This window comes from Otolemur garnettii, unplaced genomic scaffold (genome assembly GCF_000181295.1).
Source record: "Otolemur garnettii isolate 467f Iridium unplaced genomic scaffold, OtoGar3 scaffold00017, whole genome shotgun sequence".
Classification (NCBI taxonomy): domain Eukaryota; kingdom Metazoa; phylum Chordata; class Mammalia; order Primates; family Galagidae; genus Otolemur; species Otolemur garnettii.
In genome coordinates, this window is record NW_003852412.1 from 23,735,063 (window position 1) to 23,754,676 (window position 19,614).

Below are 19,614 nucleotides of genomic sequence, written 5' to 3' on the forward strand. Positions count from 1 at the left end.
ATACTCTTAAAAGGTTCTTTAAAGTGCCTCAAATTATACCGTACTTGAAATTTAAAATACGAAGTCTAAGGAAAGATGGTTGAAATAGTTCACTTTTTCCTTGGAGAGCTCATACAGGGACCAGATTGTGAGTGAAGGATTGATTGATACCATTTTTCTATGACCCATCTCCATACTGCCTGTTCTCCCTAACATACACTGCTGCCAGGCATAAGAGCCCACCAATACCCCAAAGTCTGTCTCTACTGTTTCCTGGTGAATCACAGAATGTTCTTTCTTGTAAGTCTTAAATTATTTCTATGATTTAGTTTTCTATTTTCATCATCGTATGTTTGAGTGATAATTATCTTAACAGATCAAAATTCTAAAATTTTAATCTTTCACATAGTCAAGAAGCTAGATGATTCAAACTATATTGATTCAATTAGTTTAAGGAAAAATTCAGATCTGTCATACTTATTTTAAGATGCCAAGAGTTAAAAAATACAATACACAAGGATAAACAGGTTTATCTGCACAATATTTATTCCCCCAAACTGAAAAACATGACTTCTAAGAGAGAATTAAGGGTATATTGAGTCATCTTGTATTGAAACATAGAAAGTCAAATTTCGTGAAATCTTAGGTAACAGAAAAATGTGCTACCCTATTGCTATTTGTATTTTAACTTCTTTTTCAGAAACTAGGAAAGTATAAAGATATTTAAGAAATATGCTCTTAAGGATTAACAGATATGAGGAATCAAAATAAAAATTTACCAAACTATAAAATATCAATAAAAACTTTATTAATGCAAGTCTGAAAAAATGTGTGCACCAAAATAAAAATGACTACTGTTAAATAAAAAACCTTCAAAGAATGCACATCACAATTCAATTTTTTAAAAACTTTATATAAAATCTATATTATAAATACAAGGCTAAACTATTTGAGTACTAATAATATGGTTCATACAAAGAAACAACAGTAGTAAAATACAAATACACAAGACGCTTATTTTTGGTCCTTTTGGAAAAAAGAACTAAGTTTCCTTTTTTACATGGCTCCAGGCACAAAACTAGATTGTAAGACAGTAACTGCAACATTCTTAGTGTTTATCCTTGCAATTCTTTAAATGTCACCAGTCATAATAGCGATGAACTCCTCTTGATTAACTGTGGGAGGAAAGAAAGAAAATGAAATAATCAGAAATACAAATATCTTACAACTCCCAGTATACATAAGTATTTCTGAAATTTTATATTACACAAAGTTCTTAATCAAGACAGTTTTTGCTGTTAATTCTTTGCTAAGAAACTAAGTTTATTAAACAGAACTTCTTGAATACAAAAATACATAAAATGTGATAAACATTATAAATGAGTACTCTATTAATGTTAACTGGGTAAAAGATCAATAAGTTACCAGAAAAGTCAGTCATTGTCTTAACATCTGTACATACTTGCTAAAACAGTTTTAAAAGCTTCACATTTTAAATTTCTTAAGTGGTTCAATAACTGTCTTTATAATTTTTATTCTACTAGTTCATTTAGCAAATCTTTCCCTCATAAGTAAACATGATTATGCATATAAATCATAATTCTAAAAATGAAAATATTAAAATTAGAAAAAAATGTTAAAGTGTCATATAACTTTTATATATTTAAAAGCCTATTTTAACAACAACCAAAAAAACTCAAATGAGGCCACCACACTTAAAAAGGACTCGACACCTGCAGCTCAGCAGCTAAGGCACCAGCTACATACACAGGAGAGGGCAGGTTCAAATCCAGCCCAGGCCTGCCAAACAACGACAACTACAACCAACAAATAGCCGGGCGATGTGGTGGGCACCTGTAGTCCCAGATACTCAGAAGGCTGAGGCAAGAGAATAGCCTAAGCCCAGGAGTTGGAGGTTGCTGCGAGCTGTGACGCCACAGCACTCTACCAAGGGCAACACAGTGAGACTCTGTCTCAAAAATAAAAATAAAAGTATCAACAGAAATGGCAATTTGAAAAGATATAGATTTAATCTTAATTACCAAGGTAATACAGCAATTATAAAGTATAGATGTAAATGCAGAAAATAATCCCTAGGGATCAATTGTTAGTTTGCCAAAATTACAGATAAAATTCAATAAGGACCTTCAACTTATAAAGCTTAATGTTTATTTTATTTTATTTTATTTTTATAAGAGACAGAGTCTCACTTTGTCGCCTTCAGTAGAGTGCTATGGGGTCACAGCTCACAGCAACCTCCAACTCTTGGGCTTAGGTGATTCTCTTGTCTCAGCCTCCTGAGTAGCTGGGACTATAGGCACCTGCCACAACACCAGGTTGGTGTTGCAGTCTGGCCAGGCCCAGGTTTGACCCCTCCACCCTCAGTATATGGGGCCAGCGTCCTACTCACTGAGCCACAGGCACCACCCACAGCTTAATGTTTAAAACAGCAATCTAGAAATAGGAAATCAGATAATCTAACTAATTTTGAAAAACCAATACACTAAAACACACCAATTAATAAAAATGTTCAGAAAATACTTCCTCTTTATAAACAGGTGAGTTCACGAGCCCTAAGTCTTAATATACACCTTAGCAAGGCAAAAGTGATGGATGATCACTTTGACAATGGTCAAAAGTCTCTCTTCCACTGAGACCTAAGAGATCTGGATTCTAGTCACAGCTCTGCATCTCATTTTCTTCCTTGAAAAACACTCAATGAGATGGTGTTGTAGGTTTTTTCTAACTCGTATGTACCCTACATGGTAATATATGAAAATATTCCCTTGAAAAAAATCATTTGTGAGTGCCTAGTGAGTACCAACATCACACTTAACCAGGTGTTATGTATATATCAAAATGGACACCAGGCTTCCTGATCTAGAATATATTCACTGAAATAAGGAAGATATTATATGATAATATAAAATTATTGTTAATTTTCTTAAGTATAACTATGGTACCATAGTTATAAACAGTAAATTCTGGTTCTTAGTAGACATATACTAAAATATTAACAGATTGGCTGGCTGGCAGCCAGCCACATACACCAAACCTGGTGGGTTCAAACCCAGCCTGGGCCTGCCAAACAACAATGACCACCACAACCAAAAAACAGCCAGGCATTGTGGCGGGCACCTGTAGTCCCAGCTACTTAGAAGGCTGAGGCAAGAGAATTGCTTAAGCCCAAGAGTTTGAGGTTGCTGTGAGCTGTGATGGCACAGCACTCTACCCAGGGCAACAGTAGTGAGATAGTCTCAAAAAAATATAAAATAAAATAAAATGTTAGGAGATCAAGTTCTTAAAATATGGGTATTTTCAAATGGTTCAGAAAAAAATACACACACCATAAATAAAGCAAATAGAGTAAAATATTGATGACTGACTCTAACCAGAAGGTACAACAGTGTTCACTGTACTAGTCTAATAATTTTTCTCTATGTTTGAGAATGTTCATAACAAAGTCAGAAAAATTTAACCAATTATAAGAATGAAAAAATATATTGTACTTGTTTCAGAAACCACACAGAAAATCTGACTAATTATATCAGTTTTATACTTGAAACACAGAACAAATATTATATAACACCAAATATGATCTATTACTAAGATAAAGACCAAATATTAGTGTTAAAAAAAAAATCCATCATAAGGGAAAAATCACTACTGATGAGAAAAATTCAGGTAAATCATGACTTGGGCTCTGAGGTAGAAATACAGGATTTGGAAAGGAAAGAGAGCTGAGTGGGAGAATACCATCAGACACAGTCACAGAAAGAGAAAAGCGTATGCCCAGCAAAGACAGTCTCTGCGTTAAGAAGAATGAGCTGTCCAGAGCACACAGAGGACCATGAATACAAGAAACCCATAAGACAGATACTATGCCATACGTGGTGAGAACCTAATGCAGAATCTATAATATTTTCAAGGGTCTGAAAAATTGTGGTAGTGATCTTTTATCTTTATAGTTAAATAAACATGTCTACCTTAAGAAAACTATGATTCCTTTCTCCCCCAATTAAAAAAAAAAAAGAGCCCAAATATATAAAATCTTTAAACAATTTAGTAAGTGTGCACCTTCATTTAAGAACCTCCAATTTAAGCGAGGCATGGGGGCTCACGCCTGTAATCCCAACACTTGGGAGGCTGAAGCTGATGGACTGCCTGAGCTCACAGGTTCGAGACCAACCTGAGCAAGAGCAAGACCCCATCTCTAAAAATAGCTGGGCCTTGTGGCGTGTGCCTATAGTCCCAGCTGCCTGGGAGGCTGAGGCCAGAGAATCGCCTGAACCCAAGAGTTTGCAGTTGCTGTGAGCTGTGACAAACAGCTCTCTACCAAGGGTGACCAAGTGAGACTCTGTCTCAAAAAAAAAAAACCAAACTCTAATTTAAGCAATCTAGACTGAGGTATCTAGAACAAAACAGGAAGCAATAGTGTGTTCTTAAGAACATAATGCCAACAACCTTAGAATGATCTCCATATAAATTATTTTAATAGGCTTAGCATCTGTAGCTCAAACAGCTAAGGCACCAGCCCCATACACCAGAGCTGGCAGGTTCAAATCCAACCCAGGCCTGCCAAACAACAATGACAACTGCAACCAAAAAATGACTGGGCGTTGTGGTGGGTGCCCATGGTCCCAACTATTTGGGAGGCTGAGGCAAGAGAATCACTTAAACCTAGGAGTTGTAGGTTGCTGTGAGCTGTGATGTCACAGCACTCTACCCAGGGGGACAGCTTTAGGCTCTGTCTCAAAATAAGTATTATTATTTTAATAACATAATAAAATATTCAAAATCTGAAAAGTCTTTGTTTTATTAAAGATCCAAAATTTTTTCTCCATCTGTAAATTTTCAATAATTTTAAACTTCATACAGAAATTCAAGTCACAAAACAATTTTTTATTAGTTTTCTATGTACACATTTTAAAGTACAATAGCATTTCAAAAGTCTCTTAAACTACAGTCAGCCCTCACATCTATGGGTTCTACATCCATGGTTTCAAGCAACTATAAATCAAAAAAATTGGGGAGATGGCCAGGCGTGGTGGCTCACACCTGTAATCCTAATACTCTGGGAGGCCAAGGCAGCCAATTCATGTGCTTGAACACATGAATTTGAGACAACCTGAGCTAGAGCAAGGCCCCATCTCTAAACAAACAGGCAAGTATTGTGGCAGGCGCCTGTCATCCTAGGTACTGGAGAGGCTGAGCAAGAGAATAACTTGAGCCCAGGAGTTTGAAGTTGCTGTGAGCTATGATACCATAGTACTCTACCAGGAGTGGCAAAGTGAGACTGTCTCAAAAAAAAAAAAAAAAAGAGAAAGAAAGAAACACGGAGGCGCCTGTGCCTCAGTCAGTAGAGTGCTGGTCCCATATACCTAAGGTGGTGGGTTCAAACCCAACCCTGGCCAAACTGCAACAAGAAAATATTGTGGCAGGGCATTGTGGCAGGCGCCTGTAGTCCCAGCTACTTGGGAGGCTGAGGCAAGAGAACCACCTAAGCCCAAGAACTGGAGGTTGCTGTGAGCTGTGATACCATAGCACTCTACCAAGGGTGACAAAGTGAGCCTCTGTCTCCAAATAAAATAAAATAAAAAGTAAGAAAGAAAAAGAAATTCGGGAGAAAGAATTATAAAAAATAACAATACAACAATAAAATAATATAGTATCACAACTACTTACATAGTATTTACATTATATTTGTTATTATCACCTAGAGATGATTTAAAATATATAGGACAACCACATAGCTTATATGCAAATAAATACTCCACTGTTTTATACAAGGGATTTGAACATCCACGGATTTTAACATCCTTGGGAGGTCCTGGAACCAATCTTCTCTAGATACCCAGGGATGACTGTATTCCATGATACCATGCCTAAAACATAATACTTAGAAAGTAGAAGTAGGTAAGGAAATTAAACTAGCTACTTTACTACTAGAGAGCCTATAAGAAAATTAAAAGAAAATCTGTGATACCTTCACACATTTGGTTTTATAATCTTCTCTATCAATAATATCTTATATCAAGTTCTTATATCTTAAAAACCCTAGCCCAATGCCGAGCTCAAAATAAGCATTTGATAAAATTCCAATTTAATCAAGCAAATATGATTTTTTCCCTCTATAATGCTTTTATTAACAAAATTTTCCATCTATCAATCATTTCATAAATCTTAATACAAGTTGCTAACAATAAGTATTTTATAGAATTAAGTAGATTCAGTACCTTAGAGACCATCTAGCTTTGAAAGGGAAAACAAATTTTAGCACTGGAAGTGTCAGTTGAATATGCTGCCTATACACTGCTTCCTATAATGGTAAGTACCTTTTAAAACTCCATAAACATACCAAAGGACAATACAGTACATTTGAAAGTACTCATATGTTCTTTGTCATTATGGAGATCTGAGTTTGAGTTCTGACTCTGCCGTGTACAGTATTAGCTTTATGTTAACTTAAGGCAGGTTATCTCAAAGTTTTAGTTTCCTTATCTATACACATATATACATATATGAATATGTATATATGTATACCCTATGCTTATATAGGTACAATATTGTATCTACTTTACAAAAGTTATAAAAATTAAGTTACACAATTCACAAAGTAACATGCTAAGCCTATGTCTAAAATACAGTAACTGTTAAATAAATGTTAACATCCCTATTTAAAAGATGATCCACTGTTGGCTTTTTATATGTTGCTTACATTATTCAAAAAAAACTTACTGTTTTATTTTATGTATTTTGGGGAAGAGGGTGATGCTTTCTATCATTACCACAGCTTTATGTCTACCTTGTAGTATAGAGTGGCCATAAAGTTAGTGTGCAATTTGCACACCTTTGTTTTTTGTTTTTAGACAGACTCTCACTATGTCACCCTCAGTAGAGTGCCATGGCGTCACAGCTCACAGCAACCTCAAACTGTCAGGCTTAAGTGATTCTCTTGCCTCAGCCTCCCTAGTAACGAGGACTACAGGCGCCCACCACAACGCCCAGCTATTTTTTTGTTGGAGTGTCACTGTTGTTTCGCAGGCCCGGGCTGGGTTTGAACCCACCAGCCCTAGTGTATGTGTCCAGCACCCTAACCACTAAGTTATAAGCACTGAGCCACTGCACACTATTTTAAATTACACACAAACTTTATGGCCACCCTGTATATCATATTTACCTTTAACTCTACATTTATCATGGTTATTATACTATACATACAGTAAAAAAAAAAATTTCACTGCTCTTAAGATACTGAAAAGTATAATCATAAAGACAGAAGAATTATTTAAGTCCACAAAAAAGGCAACAAAGTATAATCTTTAGCAATTTAACATAAAAAGAAACCAGTTATAAATCTCTAAACAAAACAAATTTCCAGCCAAAAGAATACATATTAAATGTATGAAAGTATCAAAACAGTCTGTTTCTTTAAATGCTATGGGCCCTCAATGGAATTCTCATAATTCATACAGATACCATTAGGAGAAGCTTTTGAGGAAAAAGATGTTTCAGATGTACCTGGGAGAATGCATAACATTTTAGCAGACAGAAACTGGCAATTAGAGCATTTTAAGATTAAGGAACTGCATGACAAAAGGCACACCATAAAAAAATGTGTTGTCAGGATATCCTGTGGAAGTATGTAAATACAGAAGATGAGAGTTAAAGTAGAAAAGTGGAAGAATACAGTGGGAAATTATTTGAGATGGGCTGGGTGCCTATAGCTCAATGGCTAAGGCGCCAACCACATACATGGGAGCTGGTGGGTTCAAGCCCAGCCCAGGCCTGCCAAACAACAATGACGACTAGAACCAAAAAAACAGCCAGGCACTGTGGCAGGCACCTGTAGTCCCAGCTACTTGGGAAGCTGATATAAGAGAATCACTTGAGCCCAAGAGTTTGAGGTTGCTGTGAACTGTGACACCAGGGCACTCTATCTAGAGCGATATAGTGAGACTCAGTCTCAAAAAAAAAAAAGAAATTACTTGAGATAGGACAGATCACAGAAGGCTTTGAACTTTGTAGGCAGCTAAGAATCACTCTGTTTAAATACAGAATGACATCATCAAATCTGTATTTTAGGAAAAGAATACCATCAATAGACTGAAGAAGAAAGAGATTAACGGCGCCTGTGGCTCAAGCAGCTAAGGCACCAGCCACATACACCTAAGGTGGCGGGTTCGAATCCCCAGCCCGGGCCCACCAAACAACAATGATGGCTGCAACCAAAAAATGGCCAGGCATTGTGGCGGGTGCCTGTAGTCCCAGCTACTTGGGAGGCGGAGGCAGGAGACTTGCTTGAGCCCAGGAGTTAGAGGTTGCTGTGAGCCGTGATGCCATGGCACTTTACCCAGGGGGATAGCTTGAGGCTCTGTCTCAAAAAAAAAAAAAAAAAAAAAAGAGTTGTTCACTTAGAGGGCTATAAGGAAGCTATGAAGATTGCAAAGTGAAAACAGGAATCACATTTGCCTTTTTTATTGTGTAGAACCAGTCAGCACACAGAACATTGCAACCAGTAGGTGGCCAAGGAAAGAATAAATAAGGCCATTATAACATTCCTAATCAGAAATTAGGGTGTGAACTAAGACAGCTGTCATGGACAAAGAGAAAATATTACAAACATTTGAAGGGTAAAATCAATAATATTTAGTAATAGTTTAGAATTTAGAAGTACATGTAGGTTTAGAGAGAAGGCATTAAACTCTGAAATTTTACTGAGAGGCTGAAATTTTGGTGAGGTTTTATCTTTAGAGAAAAAGTAAAGTATCTTCTTGAAGTACAGAACTTCATATTATAATATGTATAATTTGTTTTAAACATCTACTTCTAAATTGAATATATAAAATATTTATGCAAAAAGCCCATTACAAGAAGTGAAATGTTTAGAAAGGGTCTTAAAAGTCATTTATTGTTTAAAAAAATGCATATGTAGCATCAGATACTTGGAAAATATGTTTTACTCAAAACTTACTTTCTCCATCACCGTCTTTATCAAATTCTTCTATCATAGCTCGGAGTTCTTCATCACTCATGTTTTCACCCAATTCTCTAGCAACACGTCGCAAATTCCTCAAGCTTATTTTGCCCGAATCATCATCATCAAATAGCTTAAATGCCTTCAGTATTTCTTCATGTGGATCTCTTTCCAATATCCAGTCTGTCACTATAGTTAAAAAAATTTAAAAAGTAAACCTGAATAATCACAAAGGCATTCATTTAAGAAATCAACTAAATACTAGATGAGAATTAAAGCTGTGAATCTGTAAACATTTAGTCTACAATAAAGTGTCAAATTAGATCCCCAAAACTCAAAGAAATAAACTTGAAATTAGAAAAGCCAAATCCATAAATTATAATCTTTTTTATTATCAGTGATTCGTCTTATTGTAAGAGTGAGCAAACTGTATCACACAAAAGCAAAAAATGAAAGGATCATAATTAGAAGCATATTTACTTAAGGGGGTACTATTATCAACAACTGTACGAGGCACTACTGACCTCAAGCACTCACATAACCTAGTTGCAGAGAACAAAACAATTAGACCTAACTAGATAAAAGCTGTTTGCTCGTTACACTTATAACACTGATTCACCCTCAAATATAACTTAAAACAAACAAAAATTACACAAGCTGAGAAGTTACCAATAAAAACTACCATCGCTTATACAGGCACAATCTCATACAGTACATAAAAATTTCACTGATATCCTCATGATTATAAGAACATTTTGGTTTTCCAAAATGCAGAAAATAGTAAAAAGGCTTATCTGACTATAGTAATAAAGCAAAAAAAAAAAAAAAAACTCTAGAAAGGATATCTCTCCAAAATCTTATCTATTTTGTTCACACAGATAACTCTCAGGCCACTAAAAGTAAATATAAGTAATTTCAAACCTTAATAGGTAATATATTTTAATTTATATTCTGAGATTATAAATATAATCATATATAACAATATAGTAAGCTTATAGTATTTTTGATTTTTCCAGTCTTTAATTTATAGCCAAACAGCAAAGACTGAAGTAAAAATCTATGGTATTAGATTTTTTTAACTTACTAGATAAAATTCTCAAACTATCAAAGTAAACATCTCTAAAGTAATAATACATGCTATCTACCATCATATGAAAAGGTCTTTATGACTTTCACTATGCCATTAAAAATAACTCTACCCTTTCCAGGGCTGCAGAATGATCAAGAAGTGGCAACTGCTTATAGATAGAAAGTACTAGAATGTTTAATGAACCCAGAATGAAAAAATAAAAATACAATCCAAGTCTCCAACAAGTTATTGTTGTTTTGCTGTTGTATCATCCATAGTCAGTGAAATAAGCACCTATTCAAGCTAATATTAGACCATCTACTCATATATTCAACAGTTTTCTTTTATCCAAAAAGACTTCCAAGTAACTAATTGAAGCATATTTCTATACGTATGCAAATCATCAAGGCTCATAAATATTCAGTCAAAAAGGAGCTGGCATATCTACAGCCATAACACCAAAATAAATACCACACTTAACTCTATGGCTCATACTCAACTCATTTTGAATTTAATCCCAACAAAAAAGCAGGACAAGGAAAAAAAGTGTTAAGAAATTTTCCTCACCAATTAAATAATTTACATGACAGGTGAACCAAAAAGGCAGCTTGCTGAAAGTATTAATGTACTTAAAGAAGCAACAGGGTGATCTGGGGAACAGATGGGGCTCCAAGATGCATGAATTCCTATCCCACTGGTGCTTTGTGTTAGTTATTGCAGATTTATGTGTCTATATAATCTTTTATCAATACTCTCCATTAAAATGCAGCTCTTCTTGGAAATTATAAGTGTTCATCAATCTATGACAGCTATGGTGACCCTCCTCCAGGCCTTTATGTTCTATTCAGGTTCTACAAAGTAGAATTTAATTATAGGAAATAGATTTTCAATGATCATAAGTCAATTGACATAGCAGCAGTCACAGCGGGTTCATCTATTTCACAGAACTCCAAATTTCTGTCCATGTAACTATTTTCAAATGATTTAACTATACTATCAGAAATGTACTTCACTAGACTCTAGACCTTTCATATATAAAAGTTGCTTAAGAACATAGTAAATTCAAGACTATCACATTAAAAATAAATCAAAAATCTTTAAAGGTAATCCTAGAAATATGACTTCAACTACATTTCTCACTGGCTTTTGGAAATTTTTTTTTTTTGGAGACAGAGTCTCATTTTATCACCCTCAGTAGAATGCCATGGCGTCACACAGCTCATAGCAACCTCCAACTCCTGGGCTTAGGAGATTCTCTTGCCCCAGTCTCTCGAGTAGCTGGGACTACAGGTGCCCACCAGAACGCCCAGCTATTTTTTTTGTTGCAGTTTGGCCGGGGCCAGGTTAGAACCCGCCACCCTCGGTATATGGGGCCAGCACCCTACCCACTGAGCCACAGGCACTACCCAGTTTTTGGAAATTTCTATCCCAACATACCACAGCTACTTTAAACTCAGCATGTTAGACTACGAACTCCTTCCACTGTTACCATTACATTAAAAAAACAGAGCTGCTGCTTCTACCCTTACCATCCCCCAAAAGATAACAGCATCATTAACAGCTAGCATCCCATATTTGAAAAGTATGTATCATTCTTAATCCCATAAACCTAGTCAGTGATGAGGTCCCATAGTACTGAGAGCAGTATTCTTTTTTATTTTTAAAGGTATTCCTTTTCTTTGCATGGCCCATCCTCAGCATAAAAAGTAGTGTTTTTGTCTTCAGTCTCTTCTACCCTCCACTCATCTTCAATACTCTCATCAGTTATCTTTCTAAACCCTTATTACATCCCCTTCCTTAAAAATTGTTAACAATCGTCTGCTAAATTATGTAAGATTAACTTTGGTAAATTATGCAATTTTACCAATCTGGCCCAGTCCTTCCCACCGGCAGTCTCTCAAACATGCTGTACATCTAGTTACTACTCTTTGATGCTGTTTTCTATGCCTGGAATGCCTTTTCTCCATTACTGCAATTTGTCCTTGGAATGAAATCCTATTCACATTCCCAAAGGCCTAAATTTAAAATGTCCTCTGCAAAGGATCTTCAATTCTGTATCAGAGATTAACAAATCTTTCCTGTAAAAGGAAAGAGAGTAAATATTTTAGGCTTTACAGAGGGCTATATAAGGTCTCAATCTAAACTCACTCTGCCATGGCAGCACAAAACTGGCATTAAAGAATGGGTGTGGTGATGTACAAGCAGCAGCCAAATTTGGCCCAAGGCTACAGTTTGCTGACTCCTGCCCCAGATAAAATTATAATTCATCACATAGTACTACAACATATTTAAACTGTAAGCTTTCTGAAAGAAAAACGTTAGTAACTTCTATTAATTCCCCTTCCTCACGCCAGCAAAGTACCTAATGCCAAAAATTTAGAATTTGTTATATAAGCAAAATGAAGAAAATAATATAATAGTCTATTTTAAATAGGTAATTAATAAGTAGTAAAAATAGAGGGAATACAAGCATTTGACTTATCTTGGTCTGTCTTTAAAGAAAGTAATTCCTAAAACACCTATATTACTCCTCAGCCTCAGGCTGCCTTAACTCTAAATTTATGTTAAGTTTACCTTAATGTTTTGTCCAGTACTGGAAAGAATTAGTTAAGGGCCAAACTTCATCCAGATATATCTGTAGGACAGTATCTTTAGGTAATAATAGACATCACATAAAACTAAGACTCCAAGGCTCTGGATTTAGAGTCATTTGTCCCAAAGGATAAAAGATATATTAATCTGTGGTCCATTACTGGTTAAAAACAATCAACAAATGGGGAATACATAGTTCAGAAGGCGTGGGACTCTGATCTCTAATAAAAATCAGAGTTTAAAATTATACTCAACTAAGATAAAATAATTCATTTTGTAAAATTATTAACGATGATAATATAGTGCTTAACGTAGCCTTTAACTATGAAAAAAAGACAATGAGAAAAATACACAGAGCAGAATACTTGCTATGTTCCATGCTGCACATGATTATCTCCACCCACTGAGACAAATGAAACAAGGACTGTTTTTTAGAGTAATAAATAACAGCACACTAAGCAGCACGGATAACACGCCAGGCCTTTTTCTAAGCACTTTACAGATCACTAACTTACTTAATCCTCACAAGTGCCCTGAGAGTAACATTATCCCCATTTTATCGTTGAAAATGAGGCACAAAGAAGTAAAATGGTAAAATGACCAAGCTACATAGCTATAAAGCAGCAAAACCAGATCTGAACGCAGGAAATCTGGCCGAGGCAGTCCATGCTGAACCACTGCACAGTGAACTAAGTGCACCTGAATCACAGCTCTTTCCAAATAGTATCATTTCCACTATATCCTAAAAACACATTTCTATAAATAAACAATCTAAATTCAAACTTGAAATATAAAGATCGTAAACCTCAAAAATGTCTCCAGACTAGAAGAATAAATAAAGGTAGCTCTCTCCCTTTTATAATAACTCCGCAAATTAGAGGGAAAAAAGAGTATGTCCCAGAAGGAAGAAGGTGCCTTCCAGCAGTTATCTTTAGGTTCCTAAGTGGCGCATCTTCTGTGCTGTGGTTTCTTTCTCTTAGGTTTATTACTTTCCATAGCCCCTGTTTTTGGTCTGAACTTTCAAATTAAGAAAAAAAAAAAAGACTAATGATACAAATATAATTTTTCTCTATCTACTAATTGCCATTTCTTTTTGCATTCCATATTGTTTCTTGCTGACTTTAAAATGAGGGGTTTGTGTGTATATAATTGAATATGTTCCCAAATTTCTTTAATACCTTAAAGTAATTATACACTTGTATCACGACCCATGGGTTTAGAAAAGTAACTTAATAAAAATAAACCCGAATATTTATACCTACTGTATACAATATTGTAGACAACATGTTTTGAGTTAGAACTGCCTTCCAGAATCCTCTATTCTGAAAAAGCCTGATATATATATGCTATAAATAATTCACTAAAATCAACTATACAAAAATTTAACCATATTAAGCCTATGATACGTTTTCAGTTGGTGGTTCTAAAATGTTTTCTCCTTCTTCCAGTTTGCCAACTGCTTCCTTCACTGCAGCCCTCTCCCCACTCCATCTCTTAAACACATGACATTATTCACTGAGATCACGGTCAACCAAAGTATGTAGCCCCTCATAAACTGTCAACATGAAGGCATGTGTTTCATCCACAGCCAATGCTACTAACTGCTACTAGTTCCTCCTCTCCCACTTTCCCAACAAAAATCACATTACCAGAAAGGTCGTGGGAAATATTTTCCCAACAGCAGGATACCAAATTCTCTGTTTTACTTAACAAAGTAAGTTTTTATCACCTTTCTAGTTTTATCACATAATATAAATATACATTACGTGGAAAAGCATTTCCATAAAAAAGTACACAGTGGAGCAGTGCCTGTGGCTCAGGGCGCCAGCCCCATACACCAAGGGTGGTGGGTTCGAACCCAGCCCTGGCCAAACTGCAACAAAAAATAGCTGGGGCATTGTGGCGGGCGCCTGTAGTCCCAGCTACTTGGGAGGCTGAGGCAAGAGAATCACGTAAGCCCAGGAGTTGGAGGTTGCTGCAAACTGTGATGCCACAGCACTCTACCGAGGGTGATAAAGTGAGACTCTTAAAAAAAAAAAAGTACACAGTAGTTCCCTGGTTAGAAACTTCAGAACATAACAAAATATAAAACTATAAATTTGACAGCAAAGCTGTAAATATTTTTTCTTTAAAAATAAGGGGGAAAGAAAAAGCACCAAAAAAACCTAAATAAGTACCACATTATACATTTATGTTCAGTAACAAAATTTCACAACCCAGAGACTTAAAAAAAACTAATATTAACAGATAAGTTTCCTAACAACTGCGGATTACAAAGACTATTAAAATACACACCAACTTCATTAAAATCTTCAAAGGTGATTTTCCCTGTGGCTTCTCTGTCATAATCTTTAAGAATCTTCAGTACATCAGCCTTTTTTACATCAAACCCCAAGGCTCTCATTGCCACCTTTTGGATTAAAAGGGAAAAGCAAATTATAAAGCACTTTGTACAAAAGAAGTGATTTCCAATTAAAAATCTTGAGATGACAAATACCTTAATATTAAAAATATAATTACTGTGCATGTTTTACCTCTCTAAAATAACAAGCGATAATGTAGCTGCTCTTCACTATTGCAATTAAATATTTTTTCATTTATACATTGCTTTTTTTATGACAAACTAATCAAGTGTTTATAGATTTTACTTATGCGCAAATAATTTTAAACACACTATGTGTTCTCAAAGGTTTAATAACCATTATAAGAAAAACACATGGCATAAATATTAAAACATTTTATGACAGAAAGGATAAAAACATTAAAGAAAGTACTACAATCAGACTGTACATGATTAGTTATCAAGTAGTCTAAAGACTATTAAAAAAAGAGAGATCTATCTTGTTAGTAGTAACAGGAGAGACATATACAGTAACTGGCTAAAGTAGCCTTTCTAGGAGAGATTCACATTGTTACCTGATGGATAAAAGAGGAGTATTAGGGCATTTAAGGAGCAAGGATGATTGGTATTAAAACAAACACTGAAAGAAAGAATAGATTTGAGGGACACTGAATAGAGCAGTTTACTTTATCTGAATAGGAAGAGTTCAGGTGGAAGAAAGCAATTAGCAAATGTAAAAAAGTAGAAGGTAAAAAAAGTTCACAGACCATTCAAAAAGGAAACAAGGAATCTGAACTTTATGTAGTATGCAATGAAGAGTCAGTAAAAATTTATGAGCAAGGAATAATGTAATATGGTGAACAGAATTTTACAAAGATCTAAACCTAATGATAGTATATAAAGTAAACTAGAGGTGAAGAAAGTACACAGAAAGCTCCAAGTCCGAAATAAAGGCCCAAACCAAGATAGTCGATGCCAACAAATGGAAGAGACATCATAGAGGAAGAACTGACCAACTGTAGGTAACTAAGAAACACATGGGAAAGAGCACTACAGAGGACTGAAGACTGAGAAGGCTACACTTACAGGCCTATATTGCCTTTACACATTCTATCCCATCATTGCATAGTTCCTACCCCTACTAGAAATTCTTATGCTTAAAAATCCCTTAAAAAGTCACCAAAATTAAATCTATCAACGAAATATTTACATTCACCTATCCATTAAGGCTATAAAAATCTCAAAGCACTATCTTTTCCACTATATTAAATCTAAGACCTATACAACCCTACATACCAGTTTCTCCTCCTGTCTTTATAAATCATTCTAGGCCTTCACGGTGAAATTTTTACCCATTAGCATGTCAACATCAGACAGCACTTATGTTGTTTGTACCACAGAAAGCAGGCTGTTAAGGCTACTAATTAAGGTTGTTCTAACATGTTCATATTTAAAAATTTAAGGACAAATAACAATCTCCCAGTCTGGATAAAGTATGAGTCACCAAAGAATAACAACAGTGGAAGAATATGGTAAGAACAGTTCAAATTCCATAGTCTGAAATCCTTTAATTGTGTGAATGAAAAATAAGCACCTTCCGTAGGAATATATTTTTACACTTAAAATACTATTCATTTTACCATGTGAAAAAGATTTTCTAAAAGCTATGTTAGGGGTTATACTCAGTTTTATTATAGCATCTAACTGTGAATGCTTAAAATGGCTTCACAGTTCCAAAATCAGTTTACTTAAAATAATTATTTAGAAATGTATTTTAAAGTAACTGTCAAATTGCAAATCATTTTAACAGAGATGTATACATTCTGAAGTATATTACCTTTAATTCATGATAATCTATTGCTTCATCTTTGTCTGTATCAAATAGTTCAAAAGCATCTTTAATTTCTTGTTTCTGTTCCTCAGTGAGTTCTCTTCTTTTTTTCCTCTTAGTTTTGTCTACTACAAGCTCACTTCTGCGAAATGTAAAGAAAAAAAGACTTAATCCACTTTAATTCTAATATTTTATGCAAATCAGCCAATAAATGATTTTCTAAATTTCAAAAAATTAAGTACTTTGGAGAAAAGACAAAGAAACTTTTCCCATATGAGTCAATACCCTGCTTATCCCATAACTGAAACTGCTATATATTTGCACTTCCCAAAACTGAAGAGTGTTACAGGTTATTATTAAAAAAAATGAGGACCAAACTTTTTCTCTTCCCAGCTTTGTATTTATTCTTATTAATATTACTGTGGAAGAAACACATATATGAGTAAGAAACATTACTTTTATGTCAAAAACCTCAACCAAAAAACAAAGTATGCATACATTATTCAGATTCTTCTACTAGAGTGTTAAAAAAATGCAAGAATTCATAATTGATCACTATATATTTGCTTTACTTTTTAAAGTCTTTATAGTTAAGTTTTCAAAGTTATGACAAAAAAGGAATCATGTAACTTAATTATAAAGTATCTTCACGTTGTAGGTTCAAATGTTTTCAGATTACACATTTCTAACAGTTTAGCACTTTATTAATGACTCTGGCCAGGGTGGTGGTTCATGCTTGTAATCAGAGGCCGAGGCTAGTGGATGCTTGAGCTCAGGAGTTTGAGACCAGCTGGAACAAAAGGCAGACCCCATCTCTATTAAAAATAGAACAAACTAGCCAGAAATAGTGGGGGGTGCCTGTAGTCCCAGCTGCTGGAGGCTGATCCAAGGGGAGCACTTAAGCCCCAAAGTTTGAGGTTACTGTAAGCTATGATGCCACAGCACTCGTGAGACCCTGTCTCAAAAAAAAAAAAAAGAAAATGTTATTCTAAATATGACATAATAAATTTTATTTTATTTTTTGAGACAGTGTCTCACTATGTCGCCCTAGGTAGAGAGCAGTGGCGTCATAGGTCGCAGCAACCTCAGACTCCTGGGCTTAAGAGATTCTCTTGCCTCAGCCTCCCAAGTAGCTGGGAGTACAGCTGCCCGCCACAACGCCTGGCTATTTTTTGTTATTGTTGCAGTTGTCATTGTTGTTTTAGCTGACTGGAGCAGGGTTCAAACCTGTCAGCCTTGGTATATGTGGCCGGCGCCCGACACAATGAATTTTAAATGCTAACAAGAGTCTAGTCTCACATAACATGTACATTATATAACAAGCCTACGATAAACTCTGGAAAAGGTTCCAAAAAATACGCAAAAATATTATTTTAAATCCAGAAATGTCTGAAGAGCTCCCCATCTAAAAGTGCTCCAAATTTTTAAATGAGGGTGCAACGCTTGTATGATTAGTTTTGAAATATAGAATCCTTTAAATTTTTTAAATGTAGAGACCAGGTGACTTTATTATTATCTACTTGCATCTTAACGTATTCTAAGTTTCTGAATCTACAAAAAAAAAAAGAAAGAAAAACGGGGGGGGGGGGGTATACAGAGACCTGCAGATGAGGTATAATAAGCCAGAGGGAGCTCTTTCCTTCACGAGGGACATGGCCTGACACAATCTTGGTACTTCCACAGGTACTTCCACCTCCTTTCCACGACTCCGAGAGGCCAAGGCCGGGACAGATTCACACCTGACCCTGTCCAAGAAGTACCACGACCATCCCTTCGCAGAGCACGGAATTTTAGAGCGGGGCAACTACATAGACATGTTTAAGGTACAAAGTCTAGATAAGGGGAAAGGGCATCTGAATGAAAGGTAAGGAAACTCAAAAAATAGGAAATCCAAGGTAGAGAATGCCAGTCTAAGTCAGTAAAACAGGTCTCCGGCTTCACCGTAAAGCAGAGCCTTTGGAGAAGTGCATGGAGGAGTTTTGTGTTTTTCCAAAATCTACAGGTGAGTGATCAGCAGCGGTACAGCCAAAGCAGGGCCCGGACCAGGCATGAGGAACGGAAGGAAGGATACTCTGCGGCCCACCTGGCTCGCCACTACACCATTTTTGGCGGTCCAAAACCCAACGCGCCGACAGAAATGACCACCTCAGAAGGGTACTGGGCTCGTCACCTGCAAGGTACCGGGGCCCCCAGGGTGCAGGGTCCAGGCAGGCTGCCATACGCTCCTTTCCCTCGTCCCAAACTGCACCCGCTTCCTCGCCTCGGCCCCAAACGGCCTCCCTTCCGCACACACCCGCCCTGGGTCCCGCTCCGGGATGTGGAAAGCATTGCCGTCTCCTCATTACCGACCTCAGAGCTAAACTCATTTTCTCTTCGGACAAAGACGTTCTTCTCAAGAACAATATTTAACCCCCACCCAAAGCAGCAAGACTTCACAAACCGCTCAACAGACACAAACGCCCTCAGCGGCCTCGAGGACCGCCCTCATGATAGGCACTTATGAGCTGGATTGGTTGAATCCAGCTAAAGTTCTGCCCAGTAAGACGGAAGATTCACCAATTCTCTGCTTTCATTGGGTAGGCATGATGTCAATCAAGACAAACCTTTCTGCCCTCCTTTCCTGCGGCCCCTCCCGCTCTTTAGATTGGCCGGACGCCTTTTTCCCCGAATCCTTTGCGCTGCCGGCCTCTGAGTCCCTTGGTGGCGGTTCCGGAGGCGAGTGCTGAGCTTCGCTCGGCTTGTCGGGCTTGCGGTCGTGGGCTTGTGTCCCGAGACTAGGCGACAGTCTACGAACGGAAGGCACACGCCGAGGTTATCCTCTGGCT

The 19,614-nt window shown here is 36.4% G+C and overlaps 1 protein-coding gene across 1 annotated transcript; it reads right to left on the bottom strand.

The window, feature by feature from the left end:
* Positions 1-774: 774 nt before the first annotated feature.
* CETN3 (centrin 3) lies at positions 775-19,278 on the bottom strand. The gene is made up of 5 exons (XM_003785972.2): positions 19,139-19,278; positions 16,796-16,931; positions 14,913-15,027; positions 8,954-9,145; positions 775-1,154 (listed from the first exon to the last, which is right to left on the bottom strand). The coding sequence occupies exons 1-5, from the start codon at positions 19,153-19,155 to the stop codon at positions 1,111-1,113; spliced, it is 504 nt and encodes a 167-aa protein (XP_003786020.1). The 5' UTR covers positions 19,156-19,278; the 3' UTR covers positions 775-1,110.
* Positions 19,279-19,614: the final 336 nt, after the last annotated feature.

What these genes read in the sequence shown, in the direction of transcription:
- CETN3 (XM_003785972.2), bottom strand. An exon ending in TAGATTATCATGAATTAAAG is followed by an intron (nt 15,028 to 16,795) that starts GTAATATACTTC and finishes TTAATCCAAAAG; the next exon opens with GTGGCAATGAGAGCCTTGGG. An exon ending in TAAAGACGGTGATGGAGAAA is followed by an intron (nt 1,155 to 8,953) that starts GTAAGTTTTGAG and finishes TTCCTCCCACAG; the next exon opens with TTAATCAAGAGGAGTTCATC.